The 19,142-nt window shown below is 37.7% G+C and overlaps 2 protein-coding genes across 11 annotated transcripts in view; one reads left to right on the top strand and one right to left on the bottom strand.

Annotated features, from left to right (window-relative positions):
- Abi1 (abl interactor 1) overlaps positions 1-9,047 on the top strand; it is an 88,130-nt gene extending 79,083 nt beyond the window's left edge. For all 10 annotated transcript variants that reach the window (XM_041641560.1, XM_041641559.1, XM_041641558.1 and 7 more), the window contains 2 exons: positions 3,413-3,598; positions 7,262-9,047. In XM_041641560.1, the coding sequence (XP_041497494.1) occupies positions 3,413-3,598; positions 7,262-7,437 (362 nt within the window). In that variant the 3' untranslated portion in view covers positions 7,438-9,047. The remainder of the gene's footprint in view (positions 1-3,412; positions 3,599-7,261) is intronic.
- Positions 9,048-9,338: 291 nt separating this feature from the next.
- Positions 9,339-19,142, bottom strand: part of Pdss1 (decaprenyl diphosphate synthase subunit 1) — a 38,059-nt gene continuing 28,255 nt past the window's right edge. The window contains exons 10-11 of the mRNA XM_041641569.1: positions 13,322-13,402; positions 9,339-9,479 (exon numbers count right to left, since the gene is read on the bottom strand). Of these exons, the coding sequence (XP_041497503.1) occupies positions 9,339-9,479; positions 13,322-13,402 (222 nt within the window). The remainder of the gene's footprint in view (positions 9,480-13,321; positions 13,403-19,142) is intronic.

Genomic DNA, 19,142 nt, shown 5'->3' with positions numbered 1-19,142 from the left:
TACATGGTAGGCAAAACACTCATATAAAAAAGTATTTGGAAAAACTAACCTCCAAGAATAAGTGAGTCCTATGCATGTTGTCTGTCTGAGGGACTGACAAGGATGGTGGAGTCTGCCTCATGCCCTGGCCAACAGTGACCTGTGCTGGCCTGTGAGCTCGGTGCCAAATAGAAACCTGTCTGCTTTCTTAAAGTTTTATCTTAGTGAAGATGAGGCTCAATAACTTTCATTAGATATTTATAGCGTGTATATTAATCTAGGTAGACTGTATCATTGCTCATTACCTTTGAGGTTACAAAAAATTCTGCATGCCCAGAGTGAATATCGTGTGGCAAATGGAAAGTACAGTTGCTGAATTAGTCAGTGTCAAACATTGAAATTAAGATAGTATTTAGATCTAATTTACTTTATTTGGGATCTGCCTAAAAATAAATTTCAGGGTTGTTTGAGTAGTGAGCAACCTACTTGAGCAGCTCATCTCTCAGGAAAGTACATTTGTTGCAAATTCTGTGTCAGCTTTTGCTGACTCTTAATTCGCTTCTCTCATTCACTCCCTTCCACCATCTTTATTCAGTGTTACATGCTAGGCTCTGGGAAGGATACAAACAGTTTAAGTCAAAGTCTCTTCCTTCATGTGACATATAAGGGGCTTATTGAAAATGTAAATTTAGAATTTTGAAATTTCTGAGTGCCTTCTTACTAACTTCACTTTGAAAGCCGTGTGTTCAGATATTTAAAATTAAATGAATCTAGGTGTTTAAAAAAAATAAGTGGTAAGGGTAACTTACTAGTCACTGCTGCTCCTTTCCCCACTTTTTATGCTCTTGGCAGTTGTATCCAGGGTCTTGTCCATGCTAGGTCAGTTGTTTTAACAATGAATTGCATTCTTGTTTGCTGGGTTCTGGAATGTGTTGCTCAGGCTGGCCTTGCAATAGAGTTCTTCTTCCTCAACTCCTAAGTAATGTGACGGCAGGTGTGTTCATCATGTCCAGTGATAGTAGAAACTAAATCCGTCAGAGAGTGAAAGTGTCAGATGATCTTTTTACATTGCTTCATTATGAAGAATTGCTAGGAAATAATTTTAGTAGCCATTGTGCTTCTTGGGTCTAGAGATCATTGACTAATTGGTAATTGAAAAGAACAGAAATCCAGTATTCATATGTATTATTGCCAAACAGATTCACAACTATTTTTGTTCTTTTTAATAAACACATGATGTTGAGTCGTTATTCTCATACCACTGATATTCCAAATTTATTCCTATTTTGTATCTGCACTTTAAGTATTCTGTGAAATGCACATATTTTATGTGCTTTTGAAATACCTCTGGTGCTTAGAGGAAGTGACAGTAAAGGCATGTAGTGCTTAATCTAATCTGGCATAAGATATGAGCCCCTAATGACTAATGCCTTTCATTATTAACATCAGAAAGCCTTTTAGAGCAAATATGAATAGTGGTAGGTAAAGCATTAGGGCAGAAAGTTGAACTGCCCAGACTTTTCCATAAAGTTAAAGATAAGTCAATATATACTTAATGACAGCTGAGTGGTAATCTTCAACTACTGCTTGTACAAGTAAGAGTGACAGCAGTTAGGGAACCCAACACATACGCAGTGCATACATGAAGCCAAATGAAGGTATGTGCTGTGGTTATTTGATGTCAGGATGGGTTCATACCTCTTCTCTTCCTCTACACCAGAAAGCTTTATGGAGGATGTAGGTACAGGCAGAATCATGCATGTGGTGGACAGCAGCCCAGCTGTAGACTTGGTAGATTGCTCTCAGTGAGCATCATCACATAGAATTGATTTTTTTTTTATTATCTTCTTCGTTTCAAGAATAAAAGTAGAAATCACAGAATTTAACTAGTAATGAAGTAGGGCTGTTCTTTGCATGCTTTAAAACTTGGGGATATTTTCAACATACCCTGTCAGGAAGAATAACCTTTAAAACACACACCAGTTATATAATAATGTTTTCCTTCGTCCCTTCTTTCTCATTCATTCTTTAAAAGCAAAATAAAACAAATCGAGAGCCTATTTGTAGAGCTATGGATGGCATAGAATTAGCTGTGTAGACCAGGCTGGCCTTGCACTCACAGAGATCAACCAGTTTCTATTTCCCAAGTGCTGGGATTAAGACATGCACCACCTTGCCTGATTTTCCCCCCCTCTCCTCAACTTTTAAAGGAATTTGTGGAGTAGAGGTTTGAGCATTAGTTGTGTTGGCTTTGAATTTCTAATACTAGGAGATGGGTGGCCCGATAGATAAGTACAATTCTAGTCCCACACTGTCTAGTCCCACGTCACTGTTAATACCCTAGATAAGTACAGTTCTAGTCCCACGTCACTGTTAATACCCTAGATAAGTACAGTTCTAGTCCCACGTCACTGTTAATACCCTAGATAAGTACAGTTCTAGTCCCACGTCACTGTTAATACCCTAGATAAGTACAGTTCTAGTCCCACACACCCATGTCACTGTTAATACCCTAGATTTTTTGAAGCATGCATACACACACCCTAGCAGCCATCTAGAATCTGAAGTGTGATTCATTTTTATTGTTTGTTTATTTTTGTTTCTTTTAAAATTACTACATCTTCAACATTTTATGTTTAAATCTGAATTGTGTCTAAGTTAGAAAATTGGATCTTTAGGATCTGATCTCATCTCATGATTGTTTTATTAGTCATGATGCAGAATCTTAATTTTCTTTCTGCATTAAATTTTGACTATGAGTATAACATTCCTTTAAACATATTTAATGCAGTTTTCTAGTTGGAAATTATTTTTTTTGTTGTTTTTGTTATAATTTAAATAGAAAACAAACAAACAAAACCTTACACGAAGATGCAAACCTGATACTACAAACTTGGCTTTTCTCCCTATTAAAGCAAATTAATAATAATTAAATAAAAAATATGCCCACTTGAGATGTAGTTTCTAGGGTACTATTAATAGCCAAAATTAATATATGTAGTAAAAATTAATATATGTAGTAAGTTATATATTAATTTTTATGTAGTTAAAAATGATCAAACCTCTAATGTAAGATATTTAGCAGTATTCCAAATGACAGGGTCAATTAGGCTATTAGGCCTAGTGGAACATTTGTTTTGACCTGAGTCTTAAGATAAGGAAAATTCTTTACTCCTGTATTTCTTATGAAAGTAGGATACTGTATCCTAACCTCTTGCATTCATTAATTTGGAGTCCTTTTTATGCTTAATTTAGCTCATTTTATTATTGCAAAATTGTGCTTAAAAGCAGTATGAACTTTAACACACCAAGCTTTTATTTCTAATCACTGCATGTTTTATATAGTGCATGCTGTCTGAGTTAGACTTTTGTTAAAATTCTGTTCATTAAATTTTTTTTCACTTAGATTAATTACTTGCTTGACTCCTTTTAGTTGCTGATAGCCCAACTCCACCACCCCCGCCTCCGCCGGATGACATTCCCATGTTTGATGACTCTCCACCTCCTCCACCACCTCCTCCGGTGGACTATGAAGATGAGGAAGCTGCGGTAGTTCAGTACAGTGACCCCTATGCAGATGGGGATCCTGCATGGGCTCCCAAGAACTATATTGAGAAAGGTGAGGTACTGCTGCTGTGGACTGATTTGAAGTCAATAATGCAATTACAGAGTTTATTGCTGTGAAAAAAACCCAGCATTTTTTATCTGTCTTACCAGTCAAGACGGCGCTGCATATGCCTTGTGTTCTTCAGCAGTATGCAAAGGATTCTTTATGTTTTCAATTTAAATTCTTAGATTTCTTTTTTTTTAAAAAAAAAATTCTTTATTGAATCTTTGGAAATTTCACATCATGCAACCAGTTCCGCTCACCACCCATTCCCTTCATATTCTTCCCTCTCACCCTGAAGCAGCCGTCCAAACTAAAATTAAAAAACAACAAAACAAGCAAACAAACAAAAGGAAAAGAAAAAATAGAACAACAAAAGCAACCTCTTCGATCTTCCACCTTTCCTGCCTCTCCAATACCTCTTCATTTGTTTTGGTGGCATTGGAACCACAGTGTACCCTTTTGACCAAATAACTTTACTTGTAAATGTTCATTGCAGGGAGTCACTGGTCTGGCTCACTGCTCCTGGTACACCGTCATCACTGGATCCTCACTGGAACATCTCTGGGATATCCCAAGGCTGCCCCAAAGTCTTAGAGATGCTGGGGTTATCGTTCCACAGGATCAGTCCCTTCATGAGCTCCAGCAGGTCCTAGAGGTTAGGGTAGATGCTAGTGTGGGCCATCCCCAGGCCCACAGTGGGTAGTTGAGCTGGTCATTCTGGGCCACTGGGACTGTTAGATGTATGCTTCTGACTTCAGATTGACTTGACTGTGTTTTGTAGATCAGTTAAGGCACAAAACTGAGCTAAATGACTTTAAGCATTTCCCTCTGTCCCCACTTTTTCCCTTGTCCTTTCTCCTTTCTGTTTCCCTCCCCCCCTTTTTATTCAAGGCCAGGTGTAGCTTAGATTTTGTTGGCTATATTGATTCAACTGTTTTGCAGCTCAAAGTCAGGAGTTATTATATATGTGAGGAGATGTAGTTCAAAGTTGGGTGTTAATATGTATGTGAGTAGATATAGGTGTGTTCAGTAAAACTTTACTTGCAAAAATTGGCAGTGGGACACTAGAGAGATGACTTAGAGTTTTGGAGCATTTCTTGCTCTTGTAGATGAGACCCAGGTTTAGTTCCCAGCACTCACATGGTGGCTTACACCCATCTATAACTCCAGTTCCAGGAGATTTGATGCCTTCTGACTCCTGGCACCAGGCACACATATAGTACACATTCAGATATGCAAACAAAATCACTCACACAGAAAATAAGATTTAAATCTAAAAAAATGGTGTGATGGGTTAGACTTGCCAGTGGGCTATTATTGTTGACTTCTATTGTAAATCAAGTAACATTTAGTGACTTAAGCTAGGCATGATTGCATATACCTGAACCACAGCACCCAGGAAGCAGAGGCAGGGGGATCATTATAAATTTGACAACAGCCTCATCTGCATAGTGATTATCTCATCCTTCTGCCATGGGCAAGGAAAAGATTTAGTAGGATTATTGTCATAGTTAGGATTTATGTTGTTGTGGTAAAATAGCATGATTGAAATCAGCTTGGGGAGGAAAGGGTTTGGCCGAAACCTGGAAGTCATGGAGGAGTGGTTCCTGGCTTACTTCTAGTTTGGTCAGCCTACTTTCTTATTGCATCCAGGACCTCCTGCCCAGGAGTGGCACTGCCCACCATGGGCTCTGGTCACCCAACATCAATCACCATTCAAGAAAATGCACCACAGACTTATGGAGACATTTTCTCAGTTAAGAGTCTCTCTTCCCAGATATGTTCTAACGTGTACAAATTAACATAGGATAGCAAATACACATACATTTAAAGTTGTAATAGCCACTTTTGTGAAACTTGTTTAATTTGGACCAACAATTTATAACATGACTTCTTGTTCTTATTGCTAACTCAAATTTAACCTAATGTATTCTGATGTGATCCTATTCTCTGCATTAAACTAATAAATTTAAATTCCAGATAGCCTTACAGTACTACATATAGGAGATCTTGATTAGATCCAGGAGAATAGAATCAACATCAGATTATCATTAGTGGTTAAATAGCGCTAAGAGAAATCGTGAGGAAGTATATATATTGAGATAAGACTGTTAGAGAGGAAACCTTGAAAACTGTGGTTCATTACCTTTCTGAGCCATTTGCATAGGAGGATCTAAGAGCATGAAGTAGTTATCGTTTTGTTCAGACTTGACCGTTTCAGGCATTTGTTAGCCAGTTTAAAGTCAGTCTGTAGCACTGAGTCTCACCTCCTGTGACTCTAGATACAAGAGGATTACCAAAGACTATGTGAAGAGGTTTTCTTAATTAGTAATTGTTAACCCCTTGCAAATCACTCGATCCTTTTAGCTTGTTATTTAGCCAGAGATACTTTTGATAGTGTTGTATTTTTAAGCCTTGATGTACTATTGAGATCTAATCAGCATACTGTGATTTGCTGTAGAACTAAAATGGAAGGAACTGGGCTTGTTGGATCTCCTCACTACAGTATTTTGAAAGGAGAAAAGACTGCCTAACTTAAAATGTACTTTCCCTATTTCACTAATTTAGAGTTTCTTTAGGGCAAAAATATAAGCATCATGTATGCTCATAAAATTCCTTATTTTTAAGAAAAAAGACTGTTATGAATATTTGAAGTAAATAAAAAAATCACATAAGTTATAAATTTACTATTCATATATAGTTGAAAATTACATGTAATTTTAGAATTGTTATAAAATGGATTTAAGGGAATATTTAAATTCACAAAACAATAGTAAATTTACTATTCATATATAGTAGAAAATTACATGTAATTTTAGAATTATGTTATAAAATGGATTTAAGGAAATATTTAAATTCACAAAACAATAGTTCAGAAAGCAGTATATAAGTTGTTTGACCTTTCTATAACATCTGGAAAGGATACTTTAACTAGAAAGGAAGAGTATTTTGAACTTGTATCACACTTTCTGGGTTTTTCCCTTACTTTTCCATTTTTAAAATTAAACTTTAAAGTGAGACTTTTTTTTTTAACTTGAATGTATCCCTATCAATTAGCATAGAATTTTGAATAAATAGACTTACCGGTGGTGGCGCACGCCTTTAATCCCAGCACTCGGGAGGCAGAGGCAGGCGGATCTCTGTGAGTTCGAGGGCAGCCTGGTCTACAGAGCTAGTTCCAGGACAGGAACCAAAGCTGCAGAGAAACCCTGTCTCAAAAAAAAAAAAAAATAGACTTACCTCACAAATAAGATTTATTAATGTGTGGTATGGTCAAAATAGGTATGGTACTTTGCTAGATACTCCATGGATTTTGTCTGAATGAATAGAAATAAATCCTAAATTCAACGCGTGGATCTATGGGAGTGTAGGCCTTTAATCCTAGGTCTTGGGATATTGAGGCAGTGAGACCAGCCTAAGCTAAATAGTGAAGTCTTATCTCAGAAAAGCAAAACTAACCCACCCAAATTCCAAGATTTTAAAATTGTGACTTCATTTATTTTATTGGGAAGGGGCACATGGCACAGTCTATGAGGGTCAGAAGACAACTAACAGTCAGTTCTCTCTGTCATGTACTTGGTTTTCCTGTACTACACAGATTTGTATCACGTTTAAAAACTGAAGGAACTGTTGGAGACAGCACTCTCATTTCGTCCTTTCTTTTCTCCACAGTTGTTGCAATATATGATTACACAAAGGACAAGGATGACGAGCTGTCCTTTAAAGAGGGCGCAATCATCTATGTCATAAAGAAGAACGATGATGGTTGGTTTGAAGGAGTTTGCAATCGAGTGACTGGACTCTTTCCTGGGAACTATGTGGAATCGATCATGCACTATACTGATTAGGTTTTTCTTTTCTTTTTTTCTTCTCATGTAGGTTATTACTCCGTCATACTGTGGGACTGTATGGTTAACAGAATTGTCTTAATGTTTAAAATGTGCCCATATTTTCAGGACAATGTTTTATTGGTATATTTGGATGTCTACCTGTAAGCATACATTTTAGAGGCAGTTCACATATTGCTGAACAGCAGTTTATACCAGAGACTGCCTGTAATTGATTATGCATATGTGCTCACACCTTGATAACTTAATGACCAGCCTAAACATTCTGGGGATGTGGGTTATCATGTTTAACAAATCATGGTTCAGAATGCACCATTTCATATTTCAGTGCAGCATGGTCACTAACATTATGTCAAGACTAATAGGAAAATCAGAAAACTTAAATGCTGGTGCTGGTCATACTTTTGATTTAAATTCTCATTTTTTAAGAATACTGTGTTTAAAGCATGCATAAAATTTTATGTATTGAAAGATACTTAACAATTCAAGATGCTTCCAATTTGTGTAACATTTATCTGGAGTACTCATATTTGAGTCTCTAAGTTCTTCATGTGAAATGAAAGATAATCTGTAATGTTGTAATTTGTATCTAAGTTTTTTAATGAGTGAAATTTGCATTATAAATTTTTACACTCATAAATACATAAGTGAACCAAAGGATTTTGTCTTCCTTTACTGGTTTGCTTTAAACATGTGTGCTCGTGCATATGCATGCACACATAATCCCAACACAAAAGGTTTATTGCAGAATTATGGTCCTATTTTCTCAATGTATTAGCTTGGAAACATGTGTCCGAACAGCATGATGTGACAGAATTTTGCAGATTTTGGAGCTAAAACATTTTGTCAAAGTTAACACATCATTCTGTAGGTAAAAATCCAAAGGGATGCTACACTATTCCTGTGGTTTTGATTAAAATGAATTTACACTGGTTCAATAAAAGGAAAATCTCTTATGTATTGTAAAAGCTAATGCAATTAATTTGTGGATAGGCATATGTAGCCCATTACACGGCACTAGCAACATACAATTGGAAAAGAAAGTAGGCCATGTATTACTCTGTAAACAGGTAACAGGCAGGTTTGTATTGGAACTGAAATGCACTTTGTGTGTCTCCTTGATTTAAGGGAGGGTGAGAGGGATAGTAGGGGTATTTCTCTTGTATATAATTCTGTACTGCTTAGGGTATTACAGTAGATCACACAAGTGTGGGTTTCTATGTATTGAGGATTACAGACTTATGACAGTGTAGTAAATGATGAGAGCAGTACAAAATATTTCTGAAAATTAAAGACCATTGTTTCTACCAAATCATCAACTATTTCATATATATTTTATTTACCTTTGTTACTTTTAAAGTATGTCATTAGTGATCAGATAGCTATATTATGCCTTTTCTTTTTGAAGCAGAATGTTTTCTTAATTTGTAAATAACCTGTTGTCTAAATTTTATCTACAGTCTTTTATAATAAACTATGTTCCTCTATGAAAAAAGTTGTATATTGTTAAAACATAACTAATGTGGATTTAAATTTAAGTACAAACTTCAAAATTCTCTGACCTTTAATCTTATGAAACAAAGACAAACCACTTGAATTTTAACCTTGATTATTTATTTGTGTAATGGCTTTCCATGTGGGCATTAACAGTGTAAACAGTGCCACACATAACCATCAGGATACCTCGATTAGACTTTATAGGACTATAGTGACACTGGTTTAATTACATTTAAAAAGTTTTCTGAAAAACTTTGCCAATAAAAAAAAAATTGCCCATCAATAAGGTTGAAATTATTTCCTAAAGTGATTTTTGGTTATCTGCACGTGGAGCAAATAGTGTTTCACAAAATTCATTAGGCACACTCTGGTAAAATAGCTGCCGGGAAGAACAGAAAAGTTTGTCATTTATCTCTTGTGAGCACACTTTCTGAAAGCTGGATGAGGGCATCCCTTTCTGTGGATGGTCTAAGTTTCCTGATCTCCCTCACTGCTTCATGGCAGTACCGCTGGGCGAGGTAGGTTGTCTGTTGCACGCCATCACTCTACAGGAGACAAGAAAACAGAGATCACTGATAAGCTCCAGGAATGCTGCCACAATAGATAAAACACAGTGAGATTAGATGAGCTGGACAGTTATTAATCATACTATGTCCTGATGTTCTCTTTCTGGCAGGTGGCGGCTGCTTCTATATACTTTACATCCTTTTTCATATGGGAACATGCTTTAGTTTGGTTAGCGCACACAGAAGTCAACTCTGTCAAGCAGCCAGCCATTTTCTGTTACCTTTACTGAAGCATTAGAAGTTTTTCAGAGTTCTATCTATATAAAAGATTTTCCCATTTTAAAATGCAAACCCAAAGGGTCTGTGATGAAAATGCCTTTCATATTGGAAATGACAGCTCATCCCCAGCATTTCCCAATCTAATCATGGTATCACTGTCTTCAGTTGGTCTGTGGATTACCTTAACTATCATGGAGGAATTACTTCTGATTTCCTCTTGTGTGAGGACACCATTGCTCATGTCCTCTCTGTGCCATTAAAGATAGTTACATTCTGGAACTATGTTTCTAATGTTGGTTTTTTTCTAGAAGCCGGACATTAATAAAATATTTTTCCCTCTGTGGAATTAAGTTGTATAATAAAGCACTTCCTTTCCATGGTTCTCATAGTTTTGGTTGGGAGACTAGCCTTCAGTGGCTGAGCCATCTCTCCAGCCCTTCTCCATGGCTCTCAACCACTGTTACTTAGAATATAATATTCCTAGTATATGGCTGAAAAGCTTTGCTCAAAACAAGAGTTGAGTTTTCTGTGCCATCTTGCAAAACAGCATGTTTTCTCTTGCTTGATGTTTAAGCACATATACCTGCACAAATAACCTACTTCAAAGGGTATGAGAAAGAAACCACTTTATTTTCTTTTTGAGACAGTATTTCATTATGTACCTCTGGCTGGCCTCAGAGTCACAGAAATCCACCTGCCTTTGCCTTCCAAGTCCTAGGATTAAAGGTATGTACTTTTATTCTCTATGTATGACTTCATCTTAGCTAAAGATGTAGCGAAGGATTTAACTTAGTAGAGATCTCCAGGGTCCCATACACACACATTGTTACACTTGTTCTTACTGATCCCTCATGCTGCTGTACCCAGTCACCACTTCTAGCTGGTCCTCTTTCTCAATGTTACTCTTTTCTGCTTTTATGTAAACATTCCATTTACTCTTCTTCCCTTTTTTTCTTCTCTTACGAGCTAGCTATACATGTACAAATTTAAATCTTGTCTGTTTATGAGAAAAGATTTGTTTGAAACTGACTTATTTTGCCTGACATAATGATCTCTAGTTCTGTCCATTTTCCTGCAAATATCATAATTTTATTTTTAAATATTTTTTAAAAATTATGTGTTTGCCTGTATGTGGGTATGCCATGTAGACTAGAAGATGTCTCTGCTCCTGGAACTGGAGTCACAGGCAGCTGAGCTACCAGACATAGGTGCTATGGAGCACACATATACGGTAGTTCTCTGCTGATTCCCACAGTGGCCACAGGAGTCTCTGTTCCCTTTCCCTGCACCCTCATCAGCCTTTATCACACTTCTGTTCTTGGTAATAGCCATTTTGATGGTGGCTAAGATGGAGTCTCAGTTTCAACGTGCATTTCCCTAATTGCCTAATTGTTAAGAATGTTGAACACATTTCTAAATACTTACTGGCCATTTGTATTTCTTTTGAGAATCATCTGTTTAGTTCATTAGCCTACTTAGTAAATGCTTAAATTAGCATTCAATTTTTACAGTTCTTTATATATTTTGGGTGTTAAATTTATAGTGTGTATAGTTGGCAGTTTTTTTTCTATTGTGTATGCTGTCTGTTGATCTTGCAGAAGCTTTTACATATAATCCCATTTGTCAGTTGTTGGAATTATTTTTCATTCTATTTGAGTCAAATAATGGGCTGGAAATGAGATGCTCAGTGGTAGAGCACTTGCTAACGTGCAAAGTTCTGTTTAGTATCTAGCACCAGGGAGGGTTTTTTTTTTTTTTAAAGTCTTGTTTTAAGAATTTGTTATCCTTATAGATTTTCCTATTTGAGTTTTCAGTGTCTTTTCTAAATTCACATTGTCTTCTGCTCAGTTTTAATCAACTCTTTAGTAATCCTGAGTTGTCCACACATACTTTACTATAAGAACTACAATTATTCACTAGAGAATTTGATTAGCTTTCTATAACCATGTTTTTGGACACACCTGAGCATGTACATGTACATAGATTTGTCATCATTCTCTAAACAATATCAGTTGCATTTATATCACAGTTAGCTATTAGAAACAATTCCAGAATGGTTTAAAGTACAAAGCAATATTCTAACATTTGATATAAGTAGCTTTAAACACTCATGCATCTTTGATATCCAAGGAGCAGTTCTGTAACCCTCAAGGGTACCAAATGATGGCTACACTGTTTCTAAGGCCAGAGCCCCTCTGATGGATACTAGATTTGAGCCTTTTATAGCACTGTCAAAACACTCACTAAAACACTGGAAACATAATTACTTAGAATTTTTAATGTGTTATACTTGTTATCAATACTTGTTTGCTTACTGTATTCTATGTATATAACCCATAGCCTCCAGATAACTATGAATTTGGAAACTGATCATTCTTTACAAAAACACTGAATTTATGTGTTGAGTGTGTGGGTGTGGGCATGCACATGATAGGGCACATGTGGTGGAACAGGAAAACTTGTAAGAGTTTTCTCCTTCCATCATAAGGGTCCCTTGCATCATCAGGCTTTGCAGCAAGTACCTTTACCCACTGGCACTGGAAATATTTATCTCATTGGTTCTGGAAATTATTTAAAAAAATAAAACTTTGGGTATCTGTGAGAAAGTTCTAAAGATATGCAGCAATATGTTTAAAATAAGCCTCTAGGTCCTGAACAGAGTAAATGGTTCTCCCTTTGAAAGAAAAACCTTCATGAATGTATAGTTCACTATGCTGGTTTCAAATTGTGTTCAATGACCCACTTAACTTTAGTAGGGAAGGCTACCGTAACTGTCTAGTTATAGGAAGGAAGCTTTGGACAGGGCTGGGGCCAGCCCCAGACAGAGTACAGTAATAATACTCATGGACACAGCAAAGCTTACTCTAGCCTAGCAGGTCTCATTGGCCTTGACTGCATAGGAGTATCACTGAAGGGAAATCTAATATAATAATTATATTAATTGAGCTTTCTTCGGTTAATGAGATGGCTCAGTAGGTGAAGGAGCTCGCTGCCATGCTTAAGCGAATTCAATCTCTTAAGACGCACATGGTGCAAGATGAGAACCAACTCCTGCAAATACAGCGCACAGGCACTGGAATTAATGTGAAAGTAGATAAGCTGGTTTTTTGGATGTTGTTATTTGTTTGTTGTTTATGAGCTCCTTTCCTAGTTTTTGTCAAACTAAGCAAGGGTTGACCAACTTGGCTCTGTATCTAAAAAATTTTTTGTAACTACCTACTGTTGCTTTCTGTATTTTTAAATGGTCTTACCAGTGTGTGTGTGTGTGTGTGTGTGTGTGTGTGTGTGTGTGTGTATGTGTGAAGATGCCTAGGTTAGTAAAGGTACTTAAGGTGCCTGCTGCCCAACTTGATTGATCTCTGAGACATACATGGTAGGTGGTGCACACCTTTAATCCCAGCACTTGGGAGGCAGAGGCAGGCAGATCTCGGTGAGCTCGAAGCCAGCCTGGTCTACAAAAGCTAGTTCAGGACAGGATCCAAAGCTACAAATAATCACTGTCTTCAGAAACAACAACAACCAAAAAAACCACCACCAACAACAAAAATGTCTTACCAATTGCCCTCTGACTTCCACATGCATACGCACAACAGTAGTCTTACCTCTAATACATACTGTCGGGCTCTGTCCACATCCCCTGGCAAGCTGAACCGCCTCATTATCATAGCATTCATTTCTGGGAACTAACCATAAAGAAGGGAAATCTATTTATTATTCCTGGATGAATGAAGAAATTTAATACTTGTTTGTAATTATATAGAAAAATTTAAAATGGATACTGGAGATAGCGCAACAGTTAGGAACACTCGGTGCTCTTGTATTGGGTGTCAGCCACATCATGCAGCCTACCATGCTCTTAGAACTCCAAGGGCCCTGCACGTAAGTGGTGCACATACAGACAAGCAGGCACATGCGCACCAAACACCGTAATGTTGTATCCGTGGTCCAGTTCTGAGTGCACTGCACTTTGAGGTTCTGATTCAGTAGGATATCAATTGAGAATGCCTTGTTAATGAATTTCCAGGTGATGTTGATACTGCTGGTCTAGGACCACTGCTCTAGGAAGGGTTAGGAATTACAGACTGTTGACTGCCACTATAAACATCTGCTTGTATATAGGGCAAATCTGATTATACTGATGTCACGATTACTAGAACTTCCCTGATTTTTTAATGCATAGCAAAGCTGAGATTGATTGGATTAGAGGAGATAGAGGTTCTCAGCCAACCAGGTCAGTGTCCTGAGTTATAAGATCAGAGGGTTTAGGGGGCAGGTCAGCATGTCAGAGCTTTGGTTTCATCCCTAACACCACAAGAAACAAAATCTCACGGACTTGGAGACTTCATAGGGGAGGGAATTGTTTTTTCTGCTTTTCTAGGTTCACTGTTTGGTCCAAGAACTAGCTCACTGTGGCATCAGATGGGAGAAAAGGGTGGACGTGCCGCTGGGTCTGATGGCTGGAGCGATCCCAACTCACAACAGGAGAGAACCGACTCCTGCAAAGCCCACTCAGCCACGGTCTCCCCACCTGTGTGTAGGTACACGATATGAATTTTTTAAAGGCCTTAACAAAAATGTCTTCTGTCCTTTTCATTTCTCAGCAGTTATTTAGGAGAAATAACTAGGAAAAAGCCAGGACAACACAAACATCACTTCTAGACCCAGGTTCCATGTCCGGGTCTGCCAGCAACCCCCCTAGCTTGAAATTTCTTAATTTTTAGCAGCCTGCAGTTCCATGTAATAAGAGGGAGGGTGTGCCTAACCCCAGACATCGATGCTTACAGCATTTTCCCTGGCACTGTGCCTGAAGGACAAAATAAGTTGTCCTGTAACAGTGACCATGGAATTTGTAGAAGAAAATAGGGCTTACGGAGAAGCCCTAACCAAACAATAAATGGTATTCTTTCCCTAGAAAGGTAATGTATTTAAGAATAAAATTTTTTATTTTTTAAATATTTTAAAAATTAGGTCTTTTAAGAATAAAAGCATATTAATGAAAACATATAAAGAAACAAATCAAGAAATCAAGTCAGATAATTCTGGTGGTTAGAAAGTCAAATCCTTAGGCATTTCTTTCAGTTTTTAAAGACTTCACCCCCACCTGGCTATTTCTAGGCTATATCCTAAAGCAGATGTGATGGTGTCTTAGGCATCTAGTAAAATTACCCTGTTTTTGATACATGAGCTTTTATTAGTATGAGTTATGTGTGATAAAATATGCTGATACGTAGTTTCTCTGGTGCTTTTACTGTCAAAACACCAAGAAAACAAAATTTTAAAGAAAAATAAATTGCAGTGAACAGCAACAACTACATTCCTTCTTTGAAATAGCATGCAAATTTTATTATGCAAATATCAAACTTCAGGAAGCCTCCCCCCATCCCCCACATGTGAGGGAGAAGTGAGAAACAGGAAGATGGCTCTTGCCCCAGATTCAGTGAGAAAACAATTTTGATGACTGTGTCCCTTGCTTGCTCACGCTATTTTACAGTAGGAAAGCACCTGTGCGTGAGTATGATGCTAACTCTGAAACCTGCTCATAAAGCTGCAAGGGGGATTGATCACTGCACTAGCATGAGTCGGCCCCAGACCTGGAGAATTGTCACACCAAAGAGTCACCACAATAGCATAAGCCTGAGCATCTGGTGCAGGGGCTGGTGATGGCAGTTGGAAATACGGCTGCAGCCTGACATTTAGGTCTAGTGACTTATTAAGTAACAAGCAGATGAAAGGAAAGCTTTTAAAAAGAACTTTTAAACTAATGTAATCTCACCCAAAAAGTAAAATACTTCTATGTCATCGAAACATAATGTGACTATAGTAGACCTTTGCTTAGGTATAAATAGGAAGGAGCCATGCTACAACATGGAAACACCATACTAAATAAGCAAATACTTATTTGTGTATATTGGAAGTCTATTGGTGGTTACTTGGGGCTAGAGTAAGGAAAATGGGGGAGTAGCTACTGATGGGTACAGTCTTATGAGGCTGATGGTGCCTGGAAATCAGGTTCAGTTCCCTAGCATGAGAACTGTAACTCAGTGAAATTGTTTTTGTTATAGTTTCTGTATTCAGGATTCCTTTATACAGCAACCTTTCTCAATGCATTAAATATGGAGTCTAAGAATCCACTAGCGCTACTTTGCTATTCCAGATGAAACGAAACATGACTGTTTATTTACTAATGCTACAAGGTGGGCACTCCAGTTACTGCTCAGCTGCCTGTTCCCCCACAAAGTACTCAATGTTTTCCTTATAAAATAAATAATTCACAGAGCGGTGACTACAAAACACAAGAAAGATAATGTGACGATTAAAAAAAATACATAGAGCCGGGCGGTGGTGGCGCACGCCTTTAATCCCAGCACTCGGGAGGCAGAGGCAGGCGGATCTCTGTGAGTTCGAGGCCAGCCTGGTCTAAGAGCTAGTTCCAGGACAGGAACCAAAAGCTACGGAGAAACCCTGTCTCAAAAAATCAAAAAAAAAAAAAATACATAGACGAAATAGAAAGCCAGACGATTTTCTCCCATTGTTTTCCAAAATGAGGTATCACTGTGTCTTACTCATGTTCCCATATTTGTGTGATTAAATATTATCTTTAGGGAAGGGAACCAGCAAATCTAAGCAAGGAAAAAAGGACAAAATTGCTAATCAATTCTTTACTTGTTGGGGCATCACAAACAGCAAAAATAACTGCCAGACATTACTATAACCATACTTCAGAAAATGTGCATTCAAACTTGCATGGAAATTCATATCATAAAGCCTGAGACAGCAAATTCAGATAGATATTACTGTACAAGGAATCTAAAGAAAAAGGATGGAGACTTGTTTAGGATAAATGGATTTCTTATTTAGGTGTATAATTCCATTACAGACATCTGCCTCTAGCTCTGGTTTGTACTTGTGAATAAGGTCTTTGACAATATTTTTGGATTTTTTGTTTGTTTGTTTGACAGAATCTCAAGTGGCCCAGAATGGCCTTGAACTCACTATGTATTGAATTTCTAGTCTTTCTGCATCTACCTCTCAAGTGCTGGTGATGGAGCCCAGTGATTTGTGCATGCTAGGCAAGTACTCAACTGAGCTCAAGTTTTTGCTCTTGAAGAAAACAAAATATTTATACAAGAATATACTTAATCACTGGACCTCTTCAGAAATCCTGAAACGTGTGTGTGTGTGTGTGTGTGTGTGTGTGTGTGTGTGTGTGTCACATGCACACCGAGAATCAAGCCCAGGGCCATACACATGCCAGACAATCTCTACCACTGAGCCACAGCCTCCTGAAACACCTTGACCATCAGGAACAAATGCCTGAATTTCCACCAGGAAATTCTTCTCAAAGGTATCAAAAATAGGAGAATCAGTTAACTTAGCCCAGCAAGTTCTAATATCAAGCAGCATTAAAAAGGAAAAGGAAAGCCAGGTTTGGTGGGCATGGCTATTATACTATGACTTGGGAGGCTGAGGCAAGGAGACTGCCACCTGTTTGGAAAGGCCTAGGATCTCAGAGCAAGACCTTCAGTGTTATGCAGATGGATTAGTTCAAAGACAAATCTGTGGACAAGACACCAGCCCAAGGAAAGGTTTACAAATACCTCACAAGTACTCTAGTGAATGTGCTGTGAATCACTAACAATAGTGGATACTGTGTGCAGTATATCTTCAGTGCTATGACATACGAGTTACCTGGTCTGTGGGTAGACCTAATGGGTACTATTATCCACACTGTTAGTTGCAGGAGCAATTCAAGTACAGTAAAATGAATGCCACTCTTAGAAGACTTGGGAAAGACGGCCTTCTGTGCCATCTACCAGATGTTCCATTTTGGCCAGACATGAGCATCATTTTCATTTATAGAACAAACAGTTATATACCACAAAGCAGAATTGTGAGATCAGGATCAATGTAAGAAAGCCTCCTTTATAAACTAAAATAAACACAGTTTTATTAAAGCAAGATACTGTATAATCCTGCATTATTTTCTGAAATTTATTTTCCCAAGTTATTTTAAGCCCCATGAACTTTTGACAGATTTCTTGCTAAGAAACTCTTTTTAAAAGTATAATCCATAAAGATCCTAAACGCAGGGTTTTGAGAGCAATTTATGAATACATGCTTGACTAAGTATAAATATATATTTGATTAACTTTTGGTCCATTTGCCAAAATGTGAAACGAGTCCTGTCCAGAGACTGTTCCTGCTCAGCTTCATCATGTGTTTCCTTCTGGAGGCTGCATGATGCCTTCTAACTCTTTCCCATTGCCTCACAGGCAAACCAAGAAAAGTGCTGTTTGGTCAGAATAACTGGGTGACTTGTGACTCTGGGATTTTCCAGAAAGCGCACATAAAACCACAGTTTGGGTAACATTCTGTTCCTTTTCCTTGCTCCTACTTCAAGAACAATTAACCAACCAACCAACCAACCAAATATAAAGCCTCAGCAATTTCCCATCTGCTGTGTATTATAGACAGGTCAATCATAAGAGCTGTGTATTATAGACAGGTCAATCATAAGAGCTGTGTATTCCGTGTCTTTTCTCATTTTGTCCCATTATCTATGAATGCATATCAGCTATTAATCCTTTGTGTAGAGGAAAGTAAACTGGATCCTTTAGAAATGATGTAATGAAACAATCAAAAGAAGCCAGTCTAGTCCATTTGTTTCACGGAGCTCATGAAAAACATTTATAATTGTTGAGATTTCTAAAAGCAGAACAACCCAGAACTCTTCACAGACTAAGTCAGGGAAAGTTTACTCATGCACATGAACCTGTGAGAGGATGAAGGCCTGAAATTGTACAAGAAATGCTGGCCAATGACTAACTTTTCTATTATCGGATATACCTTCATTTTATACTCACATGACTCAGGAATACTGGGAATGTGCAGGGGGTTATGGCCTAACATAAAATGTTCCTCACTAAAGCTTTAATGTACAAAAGGTTTTCTTGAAATGTTTTTTCAACTTGGCATATATATATTAATAATCTTTCTGAATATTGGGCTAGTGAGTTAATAAGTCTCTGTCTCATGGGAAAAGGGACCCACCATTCATAGCATGTATATGTTTTGTTGTCATTTTTTTAATATCTGAGTTTTGTTTTTTAAATATATGTAGCCTAGACTGTTCTCAAACTCACGATCCTCCTGCATCAGCCTCTGGGTATTGGGGTTACAGGTCTGTGCTATTATATCTGAACTGCACACCTTTCGCTTAACTTGGCCTCAAAATTGTGAGAAGATGGAGCGTGGTAATGATGACAAGAGTTTCTGAGTGTCCCATCGTCTCTGTTCAGTATTTATCCTTCAGTTGACTGAGAATGTCTATGGTCCCCAGGCCCCATCCAGGCATCAGCCTCCTCTAGAATCAATCAATATCACCCACAGTAGCTCTGCTAGAAAAGAGGGTGAAAATCATCT

The sequence above is a fragment of the Microtus oregoni genome, unplaced genomic scaffold, assembly GCF_018167655.1.
Source record: "Microtus oregoni isolate MIOR12 unplaced genomic scaffold, Mior012 000070F_ref0000104, whole genome shotgun sequence".
Taxonomy (NCBI): domain Eukaryota; kingdom Metazoa; phylum Chordata; class Mammalia; order Rodentia; family Cricetidae; genus Microtus; species Microtus oregoni.
This window is presented reverse-complemented; position numbering and strand designations above follow the sequence as displayed.